The following is a 16,671-nucleotide window of genomic DNA, read 5'->3' on the forward strand; positions in this document are numbered from 1 at the left end:
CACGTGGGATGCAGACAGGCACACGAGCACAAAACCAAAAAACGGAAAAACCCGCCAGGAAAAAGAGCTGATGGGAAACGAGAAAATGAATCTGTAAAAAGCCGGTTTGATGACGAGCACTGAACCGACGCCATGAAGAAGCCTGCTTGTGCTGCTGAAGCCGTGCGGCGATCAAAGGAGGGAAAGCGATGTGCTCAGTGGGGGAGGGTGTGCGGGTCGGGGTCAATGTGAGCCGCTCGAGCTCAGCGGGAATCAAACGCACGCCGGGACGACAGCGGGTCACCCGGCAGCAGCTTTCTGCCCTGAATCCCGCTGAGTCAGACGCATGTTTCCACCTTCAGGAGATGCTGAGAGGTCCGTCACACTCAGCAACCGCGCTGTCAAGGCGAAGAATCAAACCGCCAACTAGCCGGTGAGCGGATGGATTTTCCTGAGCCACGCACGTCCTCAGAGATACACTAAGGCTGGATTACACAGCAAGCAAAACTGTCAGGGGGGAGATCCCTAAAACTCATTTTCACCACTGCTGGCTTTGATCGTTCCCTGCTGGACAGAACCTGAAGCGGTTGCAGCGGCGCTGGACGCCTCTAACAGGGAAAGCAGCGTTTGCAAACAAACCCACAGTCAGCTTTTCAGTCTGAGCAGGCGGGGCACAATTCTGACCCGAAACGGAGAAGAAGATGAGTTATGGAGGAGTCCTTTCATTCATCAGGAGGGAAGAACGCAACGCCTTGAACATGGACAGAGACTAAATACACCATGATCTGCAGGAAGAAGATCCACAGGGACCGAGCATCCGTCACGTCATTCCGAAGCTCTGCGGAGAACATCAAAGCTGGAATGATGGAGTGGATGGACACAGCGGGAAGGAAGCGGCACACAGTAGATCATGGTGACACGTGGAAGCGGCATCATGAATCACAGCTACTTAAAGTGCAACGTTTCAGACCTGCGTTGAATGTGAACAGCTGATCTGCTTGCAGACGGAAAACAAACCCCGACTCCAACGGATCCCTCCCCGTTTTTGCAGTCTTAAGAACCGACACTGATGACCAGCATGCCTCCAAACTGCTAAATATACTCAATTTTCATTGCATTTGTTTAAAAACAGGGGCGCTCATACGTCAAAGGAAGTGTGACTGGGGTCCATCAAATATAAATAAATGCCACAATTTCTGATCAAAAACTGAGCCGTATGTCACACCGTTAAGCTAAATCGTAGGAATCGTTTCAGTCCTACTGCATACCAGGATGTTTACAGTGAAAGTATCAAACAACAGTGCCAACTTTAAGAAGGATTTAGGGTTTATTATTTTGTTACACTACACCAGGCTTAGCCTAAGCTGCCTGAAAGGTGTTTCTTTGTTGTTAATCGCACATTAACTAATTTAAAATTGGAAATGTCCAAAATTCTTTGTTTTTTGTTATTGTTTTGTAATAAACAAATCACATACTGAACAAAAACAAAACCGTGACACAAAAATTGAGGTTTGAACTAAATCATAGCAAATGTGAATTGTGGCATCACCAAACTATATACGTAAACTTAGCGGCTACTTTATTAGGTCCACCTTGCTAGTACCGGGTTGGACCCCCTTTTGCCTTCAGAACCGCCTTAATATTGGTGGAATAGATTCAAGAAGGTACTGAAACCTTTCTCAGAGAGTTTGGTCCATATTGACATGACAGCATCACACAGTTGCTTCAGATTTGTTGACTGCACATCCATGATGCCAATCTCCTGTTCCAGTGATGTATTGAGTTGAGATCTGGTTACTGTGGAGGCCATTTGAGTCCAGTGAAGTCATTGTCATGTTCAAGAAACCAGTGAAATGATTCCAGCTTTATGACATGGTGCATTACCCTGCTGGAAGTAGCCATCAGGGTACACTGTGGTCAGAACGGGAGGAACATGGTCAGTAACAATACTCAGGTAGGCTGTAGCGTTGGAACCATGCTCAATCTGTACTAAGGGGCTCAAAGTTTGCCATGAAAATATCCCCCACACCATTACACTACCACCACCAGTATGAACTGATGCTACAAGGCAGGATGGATCCACGCTTTCATGTTATAAACGCCAAATTCCGACTCTACCAACCGAATGTGGCAGCAGAAACAGAGACTCATCAGACCAGACAACGTTTTTCCAATCTTCTATTGTCTAGTTTTGGTGATTCTGTGTGAATTGTAGCCTCAGTTTCCTGCTCTTAGCTAACAGGAGTGACACCCAGTGTGGTTTTCTGCTGCTGTAGACCATCTCTCCCAAGGCTAGACATGTGCGTTTAGAGACGCTATTCTGCAGACCTTGGTTGTAACCAATGGTTGCTTGAGTTCCTGTTGCCTTTCTATCAGCTGGAACCAGTCTGGCCATTTTCCTCTGATCTCTCGCATCAACAAGGCATTTCCACCCACAGGACTGCAGCTCACTGGAAATTCTCTTTTTCTAGAGATGGTTGTGGATGAAAATCCCCGTAGAACAGCAGTTTGTGAAATCCTCAGACCAGCCTGTCTAGGACCAACAACCATGCCACGTTCATAGTCACTGAAATCACCTTTGTTCCTTATTCTGATGCTCAGTTTGAAATGCAGCAGATCGTCTTGACTTTGTCTACATGTATGATTAGAAATTTGCGTTAATGAGCAGTTGAACAGGTGTTCCCAATAAAGTGACCAGTGAAAAATATCCAAACTAATCTAAATCTAAATTACCGTGCAATCTTGTCACTGCAGGACATGGTAAGTAGCCTCTCTCCTTGGAGCACCCCATCCCAGGTCTGGATGGTGTTGCTGGACCTCACGGGGATAGTGCCCTCCCCAGACTCAATTTTCGTCCTTAGCTGGCCCCTCGCTTTGCGGTTAGGGTGCCGGTCTCCCTGATCTGAGTGAAAGACCAGAAAGAGGTAACAGAAACTGCAGAGAAGGGCTTCCGTGATATCTCAGTTACCTGCTCATGAATGAGCACTTGCAGTTTAGTGTTGATCCACGTGACCAGACAAAAGTTTAGTTAGACATCAAAACAGGAAGTCACCTTAGTGTGGAAAATATAGAGAAAGCAAAACCAAACCGTACTTTATTCATTGTGAAGAACAAAAATATTTTGTCGCAGTCATATCCATCCATGTATTTATTTAAAACCTTCAACAGAAATTGAGGAAGAAACACAAAGAAATTCTTGTCTGAACTGAGCAATAAAGCGGGATTGAAATTTGACTTTTAAAATAGAAGTCAAAATTATGAAAAATGAAAAGGCTGATAAAACATTAAGCAAAATCCTTTAGATTTAGATTACTTTACAAAAGTAATCACTGTAAAAAACAGACAAAAAAACAGGAGACTGATTTGTCACCCACAAAAAAAGACAGTACAAGTAGAAGTTTTTGAAGAAAAGTTAGAACCTTAAAAAAACGTAAACTTTAAACATTAGAACAATAAACACCAAAAATTAAAGTGAAAATTTTTTTTTTTCCAATAAAATCTAAAATTTATTAACTTTTTAGACTCATTGGTCCCAGAAGTCAGTTATTGGACTTCACTTTCAAACAATAAAAAAATTAATTCAGATTTTTAGTTTTCTAAACTGATGGGCTGCCTCCGTGGTGTGGAGCAAATATCAAATTTTCTCCTTTATCCAGATTTTTACTGACTACATCTGGTTCCAAGGTGGCGGTGTCCGCATCGGGAAAAAATGGCGACTGAATTTACTTCATTTGATTGGAGCTTGAAGTAAACCTTTTTTTTTTTTTTATGGGTGACGTCACACTCGCTCGGTCCAGTTCTCTTAGGCCTCGTTTCCAGTGAGCAGTGCGGTAAGGTCCGCTCCAGTCCAGTCTGGTATTTTGAGTGTTTCCGTTATAAAATGGCCTGACTGAACTGCACCATTTTTGGGCCGCATTGGTTGTAAGTCTAGAGTAAAATGGAACAGACCGGTTAGGGCGGGGCTAACCGTTGATACCTGTTAATTGGCTGAAGGTCATTACAACAGAAGAAAGCTCAAAAAAAGCGGCTGTATTTCTCTTCGCTGTCAGCAATCTTCTCTCAAACAAGATGAACACTTTGTATATACAAAGTACCAAAAGCCAAGAGGGAAAAAAAGAGCTGCTGGATGACCTCCATTGTTGTGGTTAGCTTGACTGTTAGCTAATGTGAGCCATGACGGTCCAACTTTAAGAGGCAATGCTCACCTGAGTTGCCTTGATCCTTCTAAACCAGACCAGACCAGACCAGACTGTACTGCTCAGTGGCAATGAGTCTTTAACCCTTGTGCTATCTTAGATGATCCCCCCCTTACATTGACGTGTTCTCCCTACCATGACAAAGGTGGATAAAGGTAGGTGTCATGTAATCCATGGACACCAGTGAGGTTCACAAATCATTGAAGAAAAAGGTTCAGAGCACTGTCTAGTGGGTCTAGATGACCCAACTCCCAATGTTAAAGTGCCTAGGATAGCACAAGGGTTACACAGTCAATGGTCAGAGCCAGAGTTTGAGTTCCAGCTGCGCCCCACAGTGGTGGTTTGGAGAACTAAGGGATCAAAATTATTTGATGTGTTTCAATGAGCCTTAATGTCTCAAAAATGGAACACAATGTTCCCATATACCATGAAATAATGAATGTCTCCTGCTGCATCAGGCCCAGTTTTCCACCATGCAATGAGTTAGAATTACATCCGCCTCCTAACTATTATATTTCATTTCTCTCTGGAATGTAAACACTGTTTTGTTCCACTGTGGAGGAATTTGTGGCAAACAAATCAGTAAACAGGAACATTTGAGGAAAAGTCAACAAAAATGGCGCCGTCCACATTATGTTATCAAAGTTTTTGCTGTTCTAGCAGCAGCCACCATCTATTCAGTGGCTAATTGAATGTGGCTGTTTTCTATTCAGTCTGCCATGTGCGATGGAAAGCCTTCTGACAAGAATAAGAGGGAGGTTAATCAGACAGACAGAGTGGGAGGCCTGAGCGGGAAAAGACTGATAGAGGAGGACAAAGAATGACAAAAAGCTCTAATTACAAGTGCCTTGTTTAAATGTGAGGGTAATGTGTGTTTGGACAGCGTGGCAGAATTCACATTTAATGATTTGAAGCGAACGAAGAACGTCTCCAAATTTAATTAAATAAAGTAAACAGCTGTTGAAACTGAATCCTGAGCCGAGATGGGACTAAATTAAAAATATGTCAGGAGCGACGGGAGGGTGGAGGGGGGGTGATGGGTACCTTCCACTCCGGCCTCGTGAGGAGAGAAGATCCTGGCGTCTCCACACGGCGAGGTGCTGATGTAGAGGTGGAACTGAACGTTGTCCTTTAACCTGTAGCCTCCCCTTTCACACGTCACAAATATAGACTTCTGCTGCTCCTCTTTATTGTTGCTATGACAACAAAGACGGTGAGAAGTGTGAATAAAGAAGACGAATACGTGAAAAATATAATTGATTTAATGGTTTTTTGATGAGGAAGAGACACTGACCTGAGGAAGAACTCCAGCTGAGTGTAGAGGTACCTGATGAGCGAGCGCCGGGCGATTATCTCAGCGTGGCAGTCGTTGAGCGCCAGTCCCCGGTCGCTCATGTACTCACCGTTGATGCATTTGGTTCCCGTGGAGACACAAATCACCTGTGCTTCCTTTACGTCTGTGCCTGTCGGAGGGATGTTAGTCAGTGACTTAATGTACACCATCCTGAACTTCATTGGGTGTAAATATCCCAGGAAAAGCTGAGCTAGACAGATGTTCCCGCTCACGAGCGTCCTGACTGTGGATCTTAGGGGAACTGTTGAACTGTTTATTTTTATTCATTTAAGATATATTTTTATGTGTTTGCATTTTGACGTATTTTTCTAAGGTGGAAATCTGTTTACATCAAACAGTATATTCAGTTTACATAAGTTCACTTATTTCAACTCCCTTTCAAGCAATTCTTCCAACTCTATTGGACATTCTATATATCGATCGAGTAGATTCATTGTGTATGTATAAGTGCAAATATGTTTATTTCTAATTGGGGGCAATTATAATGTCAAGAAGACAGCATCTTTTTCTTTAATTTATTTTCCAAACCATTCATAAATCTTTATCTTAAACGATTTTGTTTGCCGCTCATATATTGAAGGGTCTTTGGGCAAGGCACTGAACCCCACATTGCTCCTGGTGGTTGAAGTTGGTGCCATGATTTAAAAAAATAAAAAAATTGGAGAACTGTTTCACTTGAAACACTGAAGTAAAACCAAAACTGTCTTTGCATATTCTGTGTTTCTTTCTGGAAAACACTTAGCAGGCATGCAGCAGAAACCTTCTCCTCCTCTGGTGTTACCTGTTGTCATGACGACTCCCGCTAAGACCTTTCGTCGTGCATGGGGGGACGTAAAGTTGTCAGTCAGTTCACTGAACTTATCCACCACCAGGCGAGAGACTGCATCAGCCAGAACCTGGAGAGACACACACACCCACACACACACAAACAAACACAAACACACAAGAGTGCACGCACACAGCCACAGACAAACACAAGCTTTTCTCAGATGTGTCATCTCACAGCACATGTCTGATGTTATCCCTCCTCGGAGCATTATGTACCTGTCACACTGTTTGCATTCAGCATCAAACAAGACTCACATCGTTGAAACGGCAACAAGCAAAACTGGGTTGACCCCCCTGAGGTAAACACAACCATCTTTTAAGCAACACTGCTGGAGGTTGGCATGGCGATTAAAGCTTATCTCCTTTTCCTGACAGTGTATCACACCCAACAAATGAAGAAAAACAACAAAGTGAACACCTATCCACAAAGCTTTAACTTCCTGCTAACCATCTGAAGAAGTCGAAAACAAACATCCCACATTTCCCCCGTTGTTCTACGTCCAGCTAATCAGAGCTCTTTAAGCGCTGCTAAAGTGATGCTGAAAGACAACTTCTTAATGGAGAAGGAGTGGCTGGATAATTTTAAATTAAAGAAATGGTTCGAAAATAACCTCTCTACGAGTTTACTTCAGACACACATCGATCTTTTGTTTTAGAAAACTGTGGAACACCATTGTTTGGTTCCAATACTTTACCTCCATGATCTACTTTGTTCACGGAACTTGACTATTTCCGAATGAATTATTGCCCTTGAAGTCATTTCTTTTGTCAGAGACTAACTCAAATTAGAAAATAATACACAAAAATTTAATTTTGGGGGGGGGGGGGGGGGGGGGGGACTCCCAAAATGAGATGCTTTTTGCAGATTAATGCGGCGCTATATGGAACCAAGCTGCAAAATTTGTCATAAAATGACAGAGAGCTACTGGAATAGTTATTAAAATGGGCAGATTGTTGAATAAATCAGCAGAAAGAAGAAAGACGGAGCAGCAGAGGAGTAAAAGACGTTGGGGAGAGACGGTGCTGACAGTGTGTCGAGCTGATTAGCCTCACTGGCGGTGTTATCTCTCTTAACGCGCAGTCATCCTCGACATGATATCTTGAGGCGCAGACTTTCCTTGTTCACCGTTAACGTGACCTGATCCAGATTTTCAGTGATAATCTATAAAATCCACAGACTTGTTTGAAACTGCCATGTACCTGTTTGTTCTGTTCACACAACAGCCTAGTCACATGACAATAGCCTAAAATAACTCTAAACAGAACTTTTAACAGAGCCGTGTCTTATGGAGAAGCTGTCTTATTCCATTGGACAGTTGGATAAGCCATTAAGGTGTCTAAACCAAACACTTTTCAGAATCTGAAGATCATAGTTGAGGTCCTGCATCAACACATTTTGACAAAATGCCTTCCAATGAAGGTCTACCATGCATCCACACATATTCTGTTCTGTACTCTACTCTGCTAAAGTAAGGAAACCTCTTACCTGGGGTAGGTGAAGCTGCAACCCCTCTCTAGGTATGGGTTGCCTGGACGGCGTCTGGTCTAGCTGCATGTTGAACAGAGCAGACAGGGCGGCCTGCGCCGCTCGGGCCTTAGCCAGCTTCTTGTTGCGCCCCGAGCCTTCAAACGTCTGCGTGTCCACCGTTACCGACATCACAAAATTCTTGGCGTGACTTTCGCCACTTTCTGAGACAAAGTCATACTTGAGGCCCGGTCTGAGCTCATTGAGGATCATGACCGGGTTTTTGCCAGTGGATGGGGAGCTGAATGCAGATGGAGGCGGCAATGGTGCCTGGACAAGGCTGCTGCCAGGTGGGGTGGGCAGTGGGTACTCCCCAAGGGAATTTGTACCATTTGAGCCTAGGTAGAAGGAGTCGTCAGAGGGAGCTGGTGTTTCAAAACCATTGAAGAGCATGTCTGGGAAGTCAGCCTGGTCAGATGTAAAGTCCGTGTTGACTGTTAGAGTCCGGCCCATGGCCATATGAGCCTCAGATGCATTGGGGAACTGCACAAAGGAGCGCAGGGCCTTCTCAGCAGCATTTAGTTTAGCCTTCTTCTTGGTGGGGCCCATGCCCTCAAACACCTGTCCGTTGACCTCCACAGTCATGACAAACACGGGCGCATGAACCGGTCCTGTCTGAGACAGCAGTTTGTACTGGAGGCCTGGTTTGATTTCATTCAGCTGCATCAGGGCATTCTTGGGCAGGACTGGACCCGGGGTTTTCTTGCGCTTCTTAGCCCGGAACTTGGAATGTGCATGGCCATTGTTACCCTCCTCAAGGGGGCGCTTTCGACTGGCCAGGCCGCTTCCGTTCGGGAGCTGATCAGTGCTTCCCACCCCGTCTTTGCAGGACACGTTGTCCAGGTTTCGGTTTTCCTTAACATCTGTGCTGCTCGAACCTGCGGTGCCCAGAAAGAGTAACTTACAACGCCTTCGTTGCAGGATCTTGTAAATGCAAAATTTATAGATTCCTTTATCACTCTTTGGAACTGAACCAATGATGTGTGTTCCTTTAGCTTAAAAAGAAAAGCACATTACCCTGGAGGCTATTGACAAGAAAAATAGGAATTATGATCCATGTATTTCCTTAACAAAATGGCAAGTGCTTAAATGTATAACAACAAAAGCACTGTTTTTGGAAAAAAGCAGGTTTTGATTTAAATCTCTCTTTTACTTTAAACATTCTAGCTTAATTGTAATAGTGGTATATCAAAGCAAATTTTTAGGCTCTTTTTTTTTGCAGAGATCTTTAAAAAAAACACACACACAGTCACATGTCAGCACTGACGGACAGTCACACAAGTACACAATGGAACAGTGCTTTCCACACTCAGTTTAGGCTTTTATAGCTCAGATAGAACGAAGGCCTGAACACTTTTTTTTTCAGTGGGGAACACATCTCACTGATTACAGCTAACAAAGTGGATGGAATGTTGGGAAAATTTTCATTTATAACATCCTCCAGCAAAGGCTTGATAGGTTACTCCTTGCGGTACTCAAGAGAAAGAGAGGCCGCAGTGTGGATGAGTGAGACTGAAAGTCAGGTTGAGGGAGTGCAGGGGGAGTAGTGCAGGGGGGAGGAGCTGAGGACCAGGCAAAGAGGAGAGCACATCAAAGAGGCAGAAGGAGAAGACTCCACCCACAGCAGGATCCTAAAGGCTGGACTGGTGACACGGTGGAAAGTAAAATGCTTGGAATTTTGAAAATGTAAAAAAAATTAAAAAAGGTCTGAATACAGAAAAGGTCACTATAGCATTTTGTAAGACCCTACGCCTCTGAGATCCCCCCCCAATGAAGGTTGTCAGAAAAAAGTTTTCGTTTCTTTTCATGCAGTGACCATCTGCACCCAGACGTGTGGAAGCAATAAAGAAAAAAACACCAGAAAGGAAGATTCAATCCCAGAGAAACCAAAAGATGCACATTCAGATGATTTAAAAACATGCAACAGATTTACATTTTTTCATCCATTCAGCAGATTAACCCAATAAATAAAAGTTGGCTTTAGGTGCAGGAATACGCGACAGGGAAAGGATCACGATGTGCTACAATCATTGACCATATATGAGAACTGGACTGAGATAGTGTGACATCATTCATAGACAGTGGTCCCCCCCCCCCCCCCCCCCCCACCCCGCTCCAACAAAAGTCAATTCAGTCGCCATTTTTTTGCAATAAAGACACCTCGATGTTGGAACACAAAGTCGTCAGTAAGCGGTAATTAGCCCGGGGCGATCTGAGTCAGCATTTCTATGGCAACCACTCTCGCCAATCAGGAGTGAGCTTGTTGGAAGTTCACACCCCTACAACTTAAAGTGGAATGTGGACTTGCTGTCAGTTAAGGTTGTGTCCGAATTCCTTTACTTCTCATGTCATAGTGGGCTATGAAAACCAGTCTGCGTCGATGGTCACTAGATTGGGGAGTATAAACCAAAAACGATTGCATCTGAACAAGTTTTGCGGAAAAATAAGTACTTTACTGTATATTTTTAATAAATCATCAGCGTCGTCATCTTCAGAACACAGTGGATTCATAAATAGTAGTCGTAAAATGCTCGTATTAATTGGGTTTTTACTTTGTGGATTGCTTTCCGAATTCCTTTTAAAATCTAGGGCAAAAGATATTCCCCATACAAAATGTTTTGTTTTTTTTGTATTTGGAGAGTTGGGAGATAGTCCAGACATTACACAAATGCTTGAATGTTGGACGTGAGACCACCTTCTTTTATTGAGGCTTTTGATCGGCCAGTTTTTAACTTCAATACTTCAGAAAAAATGTAATGAAAACATGTCAGATTATCAAGAATTTGTACCAAAAAGGATATCAGAGCATTATTCTGACAAAATTAATGACAGAGCAATAGCTATTTATGTCACTATAGAAGTCTATGGGATTTTATCTTCTTGGAGCCAGCTGGTACTTCCTGTTTGGAATGCCAGGGGGAGGAGTCACTAATTCCAGTTCGCATATACAGTCAATGGCGACATAAGTAAAAAGAAAACTTGGAACAGTTTACTGCAGTTTATGTATTGCTTTTCTGCAAATTTACACTAAACTTATTATTTCTCTACATTTAGGGATAAAAATATGATGCAAAACATCTAAATCTGCCTGTGACAATTTGTCAACGACAAATATAAATATTATGGAAATTAAATCAAAGGCTGCACATACAATAAAAAAGGCAGATACCTCTTTTTATCCCCCCCCCCCCAAATCTTCCTGTTAAATACATACGCAGGAGAGATCTCTACTAGGCATGCACCCAAATGAAAAATTTTAGCTGAACAATGATTAAAACACTTGCACCACTCGCCCACCACATTCCAGCACGCACATGCAGGTATGCTCGCCACCATGCAGGGCTTTTGTGTAATCAGCATAGGTCAACACAAACCACTGCTAAGTTTTTGCATTGTCTCAGTCTTAATGTTTTTTGGAGTTTACAAGAAGCTAATTTGCAGACAAAAACAAAGTTTGTGTCACAGCTCGCTGGCGTTTTGATGCGGGTTGTTTCCTGTGATAAAAAGAGTTTGGAGATCTGCCAAGGCTGTCACATAAAAGTTCAACGTTTCTTTCATGTCTTCCTCTGGCTTTCCCTTGGTGCTAAGGAAACAGGCTAGAACTGTGCTTCATCTTCAAATGCACTTTTCATATCCCCCTTTATAGAAAAAAAGTCAAAGCAACGCTTCAGAAACAAAAGGAAAACAAAGATTTTTTTTTTGCAGTAAAGTCATCTGACATGCGAGACATCCTGATAAAGGAGCCACGACGCTGCAGTAAGAATCATCTGCCTGTGCTCTTGGGAAGGCAGATACCTTTTTAATGGGATGACAGATCTGCACAAAGATATAGAAACTCTATTCCACAGCTCCAAACTATTAGTTAAAGACCACAAGTTAGAATGACTAGGATGTAAAAAAAATACTTTTCTAAAAGTAGTGCATACTGGAGATGGGGAAACATGGGGGCTCCATGTGTCTACAAGACTCAAAGTTAAGCCTCCGAATCAGAAAATAGAACCATCTATTTATCACATATCCCTGTACTGTCATTTACAGAGTTTTATTGGATGATCTTTAGCTTTGATTAACACCTACTGAAAAACTTAAAAAAGCTGTTTGTTTAAAAAAGCTGAAACTATTCCAACGTTATCAGTTAGTGATAAAAAAAAATCAAATTAAGACTAATTAACTTTATTTAAATGATCTGGATTATACCAGTTTTGTTTTGATGTTTCTTGAACTTAGAGTCTTTGGACATCATCAGCTGTCCTTCATCAAATCAAAGCTAAAGCCTTTATTCGTAGGGCTGGGTATCACCTATAATTTCTGGAATCCAGTCGAATCACCAGAGCGGGGATCGATTCTTTTGATTTATGCGATTCAATTCAATTCAATTTTGAATTTACATAGAGATAAATGTGTAAACGCCCTGGAGGGCGTTTGAGTTCGACCACTAAGTGGAGCTCGCCCTATAGCATTACACTTTATTCTAGAAGATTTGAGCAAAAAACTGAGCTTTAGACCACAAATGGTTATTTAAAAAAAAAGTTTTCTTAAAAGAGTTTGGAAAAATCCTGACTGTGAGAACATAAAGCTGTTCATTTAGTCAGCAATGTAAGTGTAGGCCGAAAAATCATTAGCATTAGCCATCCTGTTGGAAATTCTATTATACGTTAGCATCAAGCTAGCAGACTGTGGCCTAATTGCTGATTTGTGTTAGTTACTGGAAAAGGAAAGGCACAAAAAAAATTCGATCTCTACTTTTATGGATGTGTTATTGAATTATTAAGGATCGATTCAGATCATTAATTAATTTGGACATTAATTAATGTCCAAAATGTTCCTTTTATTGATGTCCACTCTCTGGTATGGATGATGGAGGGGTCCCACTCCATAAGTTGTCCTCTCTAGTACTATTTTGGAGGACCATCACTGAGTTCTGGACTCTAGAGGTCAGTTCTGCATAATAATTACAATAATAATAATAATAATAATTATTAGGTCAGTTCTGCATGAGGAAAATCCTCCAGGAACTTTTATTTTGGCAGCTAACTTAACATTTTTAAGATACCCAACATCACTGCATGCTTTTAGGATGACTCCTGCATCATCATCCTGCTGGTCCCTAACATTTTAAAATACTCTTAAAGTTACGCATTTCCTTTACAAAAAAAATGTTTAAAAAACACATTTTTTCCATCATTACAATTAAATACATAAAAGAAGTTGTATTAGCTTCACACGTTTAAGAGGTTTAGACTAGTATGTTTTATTTATGACGGGCCATATGGATTCCTCCCATCCTCATTTTCTTCAACAAAGATTTAACCTACATAAGTGGAGCTGCTTTGTAGCAATCACTGACAGCTTTCTTTTAGAATGACTGTTTTTTCATAAAAAAAAAGAATAAAGAACACCCAGTAAAAGTTAATAATTGTTTTCCTCTTGTTATGAGGGAGTTTTATACATTTCTTTCTTTTTAAACTGAACCAAAGCACAGACTAAAAATATTTAATTACTTCGACTTAATGCCTGTTATTTTCATTTAGATTTTTGTTTTGTTCTATGATGACGGAAATACGATGGATTTGGTGGAAATAGTTTTTTTTTTAAAGTTAAAATCTGGATTTAATACATCTGATGTATGATCATGAGAATTGAAAATGTAACTTTTTTGGTTCCTGGTACTCTGTAGCGACTTCAACGCTTTTTCTTCTTCGTGTTTCTTATTGATAAGTGATTTCAAAGCTGCTGTCACACTGTTAAACATTGCTAAGTTGTGTGGTTGAATCTACTCTATTGAACAGATAATAATAAAGATTGATTGATTGCATAAACATTGATCCTTTTCGATTTTTTTTCACTGACTTCTGTTTATCAAATCAAAATCAAACTTTATTTATAAAATAGCGCTTCTCGTGCATTTTGTGCAGCGAGAAGCGCTTTAACATTGAAAACAGAAAACACATGCTCACTGCCATCTATGATTCCTACAAATAAAGGTCAATGAAAGTGTTCTGTATTTTAATTTTTGAACATCTTCTTTTAATTGTTTCTGTACAGTAATCCCTCTATATTTTGGGGTTTCACTTTTTCACAGATTTATTTTGTGCAATTTTGCATGCTAATTTTTTTTTACAGTGCATTTTGTTCTGCGTCTTGATTGGCTGTAGAAATCGTGAATAATCTCCTCCATGCCGTGTGTCAAGTACAGAAGGAATTCTAAATCGTTGATCAGCAGATCTTTGCTTTCATTCTACAAAAAATTGACTTATGTTCCTATGAAAGTTTGAACTTTGAGAGTTTAAACAAGAGTGTAAATGTTCACGTCTGTCTGAGAAAAGTGGATAAATTGTGTAGTGAGATGTTTTACAGACTCATCTAGGACTTTTGTAAATAATAATGATTTGACGGAACACTTAAAGTCTTCCAGTTTCTGTGTTCCATGTTCCTTTTCAACATGAGGAGAAAAATGTTGGGCTAAATGTTGCTTTCACTTTGCTCTGGAGTCTTTGTGGTCACGTGTGCGACTCCTAAAGAATGAAACTTGATTTGATGAACTTAAGGTCATGTCACACAGCCACTAAGTACATTTTGCAAATTTTCTCCATATATACCGTAATTTCAGTCTTTCGTGAGACATGTGTGATATTCGTAAGGACATGAACATAAGTGTTTCCTGCAATGTGCGCCGATGTCAGTCAAGTGTTTCAGCCAAAATGTCTTTACGTAAATTTATTTTTGAGATGTTAAAAACTGCAGTCCTGGCGAATTTTACGCAGTTTATAAGCAATTATTACGTAAATCGTGCACAATTGTACGTGATTTGTGCGAGATGCATACACAAATTTGTGGCGTTTCACGACCTCTCCACATGTACGGCCCATATTGAAGCACAAATCACTAATGAATGGCATAAACAGCACAATAATCACGCACGGTTCATGTTCTATGTTGATTTACGGGTTCTTAGCGTGGTTTATTAATACTTCTTCTGTGGTTTTAAGGTGGTTTATTCGTAATACATCTGTAAAGATTCGATGTAAAGACCGCAACTTTCTCCCTTTTCTAACGTATGATACATTTTTATCCATGCAACATGCATAGAACGTATGTAGTGGATGACACTGCCTTTGGATTTGTTTTCTTTATGTAGAAAAGTCTTTTTTTTCTACTTGATGAAGAAAGTGTAAACTTTGTAAAAGTTAAGTTCAATAACTTGCTGCAGCCGAAACATATACATCACTGTAGGACTTTTCCAATCCAAGGCCTTTATTTTATTTTATTTTTTGAATTCAGATAGTGACTTTTGTTTGCTTTTTTGGTGGATTTGAGCTTCAATTTGTGTGACATTGCATGTTGCTTTATTTCACTTGATTATATAGTCATCTGTTATAGATAAATAAAATAAATAAAATTCAGTTTACACTGATTACACAACAGAAAAGGAGAAGGACAGATGGGCGGAGCGACAGAGGAGGGCAGCAAAAGCACAGAGTGGTATTTAAATGGAAGGACCTGGATGGAGAAAAAAAAGGGGGAGGGAAAGTGAAGGTGAACTCACTCATGTTCTCCTCCTCATCCACATCCATGGTGATGGGTTTGCTCTGACCTGAGAGCAGCCTCGCCCCCGCTGCACCTGTCGGAAGACAGAAAAGGCGGGCGGCGTTGAGCGTGGACAGAGAAGCAACGGCAATGATGAATTTCCAGCTCGGCACGCACACACAGAGACGTGCACACGCTGATGTAAGCATATAAATATTCAGAGACCGAGAGATATCAAGGTGAGAGAGGAGGCCAGGGCTGACAGGCCGTAATAGCAGGAGCAGTCTATTGTGACTTTAATATCCCCGCGATTAGACCTCATTTCCCACTGGCTGCTGGGAGATATACAGCTGGTGACAACACAGCCAAGTTGTCCCCCTGACAACCCCCCCCCCCCCCCCCCCCCCACATGTACACACATCCCAAGGTGGAGGGAGCGATTAAAGCTTCATTAAAAAAATGGTTTGTGGCATTTTTCTGACACTGGCGGACATTAATAAAGACATGTCAGCATAAAGTCTGAGTTTTTCTTTATTGAAATTGTTGTGAATTGGGAGCAGACAAAAAACTTGTAGCTGTTACGTAAAAGAACCAAATGGACGGGCCACAAGCTCCTTGCTCCGCCCCATTCCAATGGATCCACTAGCGGAAAATTAGATCCAAGAACGTCTTCGTTTTAGTTTGAAGCCAGCTAATTCCTGGCTCCAAACTTTGCACTGCTTGCCATATATGTGTCACCGCTAACGTTAGATTGAGGGCGTGCGGAGCTGTAAGCTAGCAGGAGAGCATGTAAACAGATGGATGACGGGAAATATGGGCGGGCTTACTATGCACCAGCAGTCCCGCCCACAACTCAAAGGTTAATTTCTGATGAACTGAGAATTTTTATTTTGGCTAAAAACGGCATAATTTCCACTGGGAATACTTTGAAAACGGGAACTTTGAGGACTTTAAGCCATTTTCTTAAATGATCTCCTGTTATGCGTTTTACAACTTTACAGATTTCTTGTTTCTTGTCTAAATCAAAACTCTTCACACAAGAAACCAAACTTAAAAGATCATTTTTCTCCTTTAAAAAACAAAAACAATACTCAGCCTGCATACGTCCAAAACATCAATCTGGCTTTGGTGACACTTTGTTTCAGTAAAAACGTCCGTCCTAAGCTGTTCCTCCGCTCATTTCAAACGCCGTCTATCTTCATCACAACCAAGAAGAACACCACCATCTTCAGCTTAGCCGCCTGCTGCTCCCTCTGTCACTG

General features: G+C 41.4%; 1 protein-coding gene across 2 annotated transcripts in view; it reads right to left on the minus strand.

Annotated features, from left to right (window-relative positions):
- The window catches only part of adarb1b (adenosine deaminase RNA specific B1b), a 132,627-nt gene that overhangs the window by 11,847 nt on the left and 104,109 nt on the right, over positions 1 to 16,671 (minus strand). For both annotated transcript variants that reach the window (XM_023951137.2, XM_023951136.2), the window contains 6 exons: positions 15,429 to 15,503; positions 7,844 to 8,760; positions 6,311 to 6,425; positions 5,470 to 5,638; positions 5,220 to 5,371; positions 2,713 to 2,881 (listed from right to left, as the gene is read on the minus strand). In XM_023951137.2, coding sequence (XP_023806905.1) covers positions 2,713 to 2,881; positions 5,220 to 5,371; positions 5,470 to 5,638; positions 6,311 to 6,425; positions 7,844 to 8,760; positions 15,429 to 15,456 — 1,550 coding nt within the window. In that variant the 5' untranslated portion in view covers positions 15,457 to 15,503. The remainder of the gene's footprint in view (positions 1 to 2,712; positions 2,882 to 5,219; positions 5,372 to 5,469; positions 5,639 to 6,310; positions 6,426 to 7,843; positions 8,761 to 15,428; positions 15,504 to 16,671) is intronic.

The sequence above is a fragment of the Oryzias latipes genome, chromosome 21, assembly GCF_053564925.1.
Source record: "Oryzias latipes strain Hd-rR chromosome 21, Olatipes_Hd-rR_3.1".
NCBI lineage: Eukaryota > Metazoa > Chordata > Actinopteri > Beloniformes > Adrianichthyidae > Oryzias > Oryzias latipes.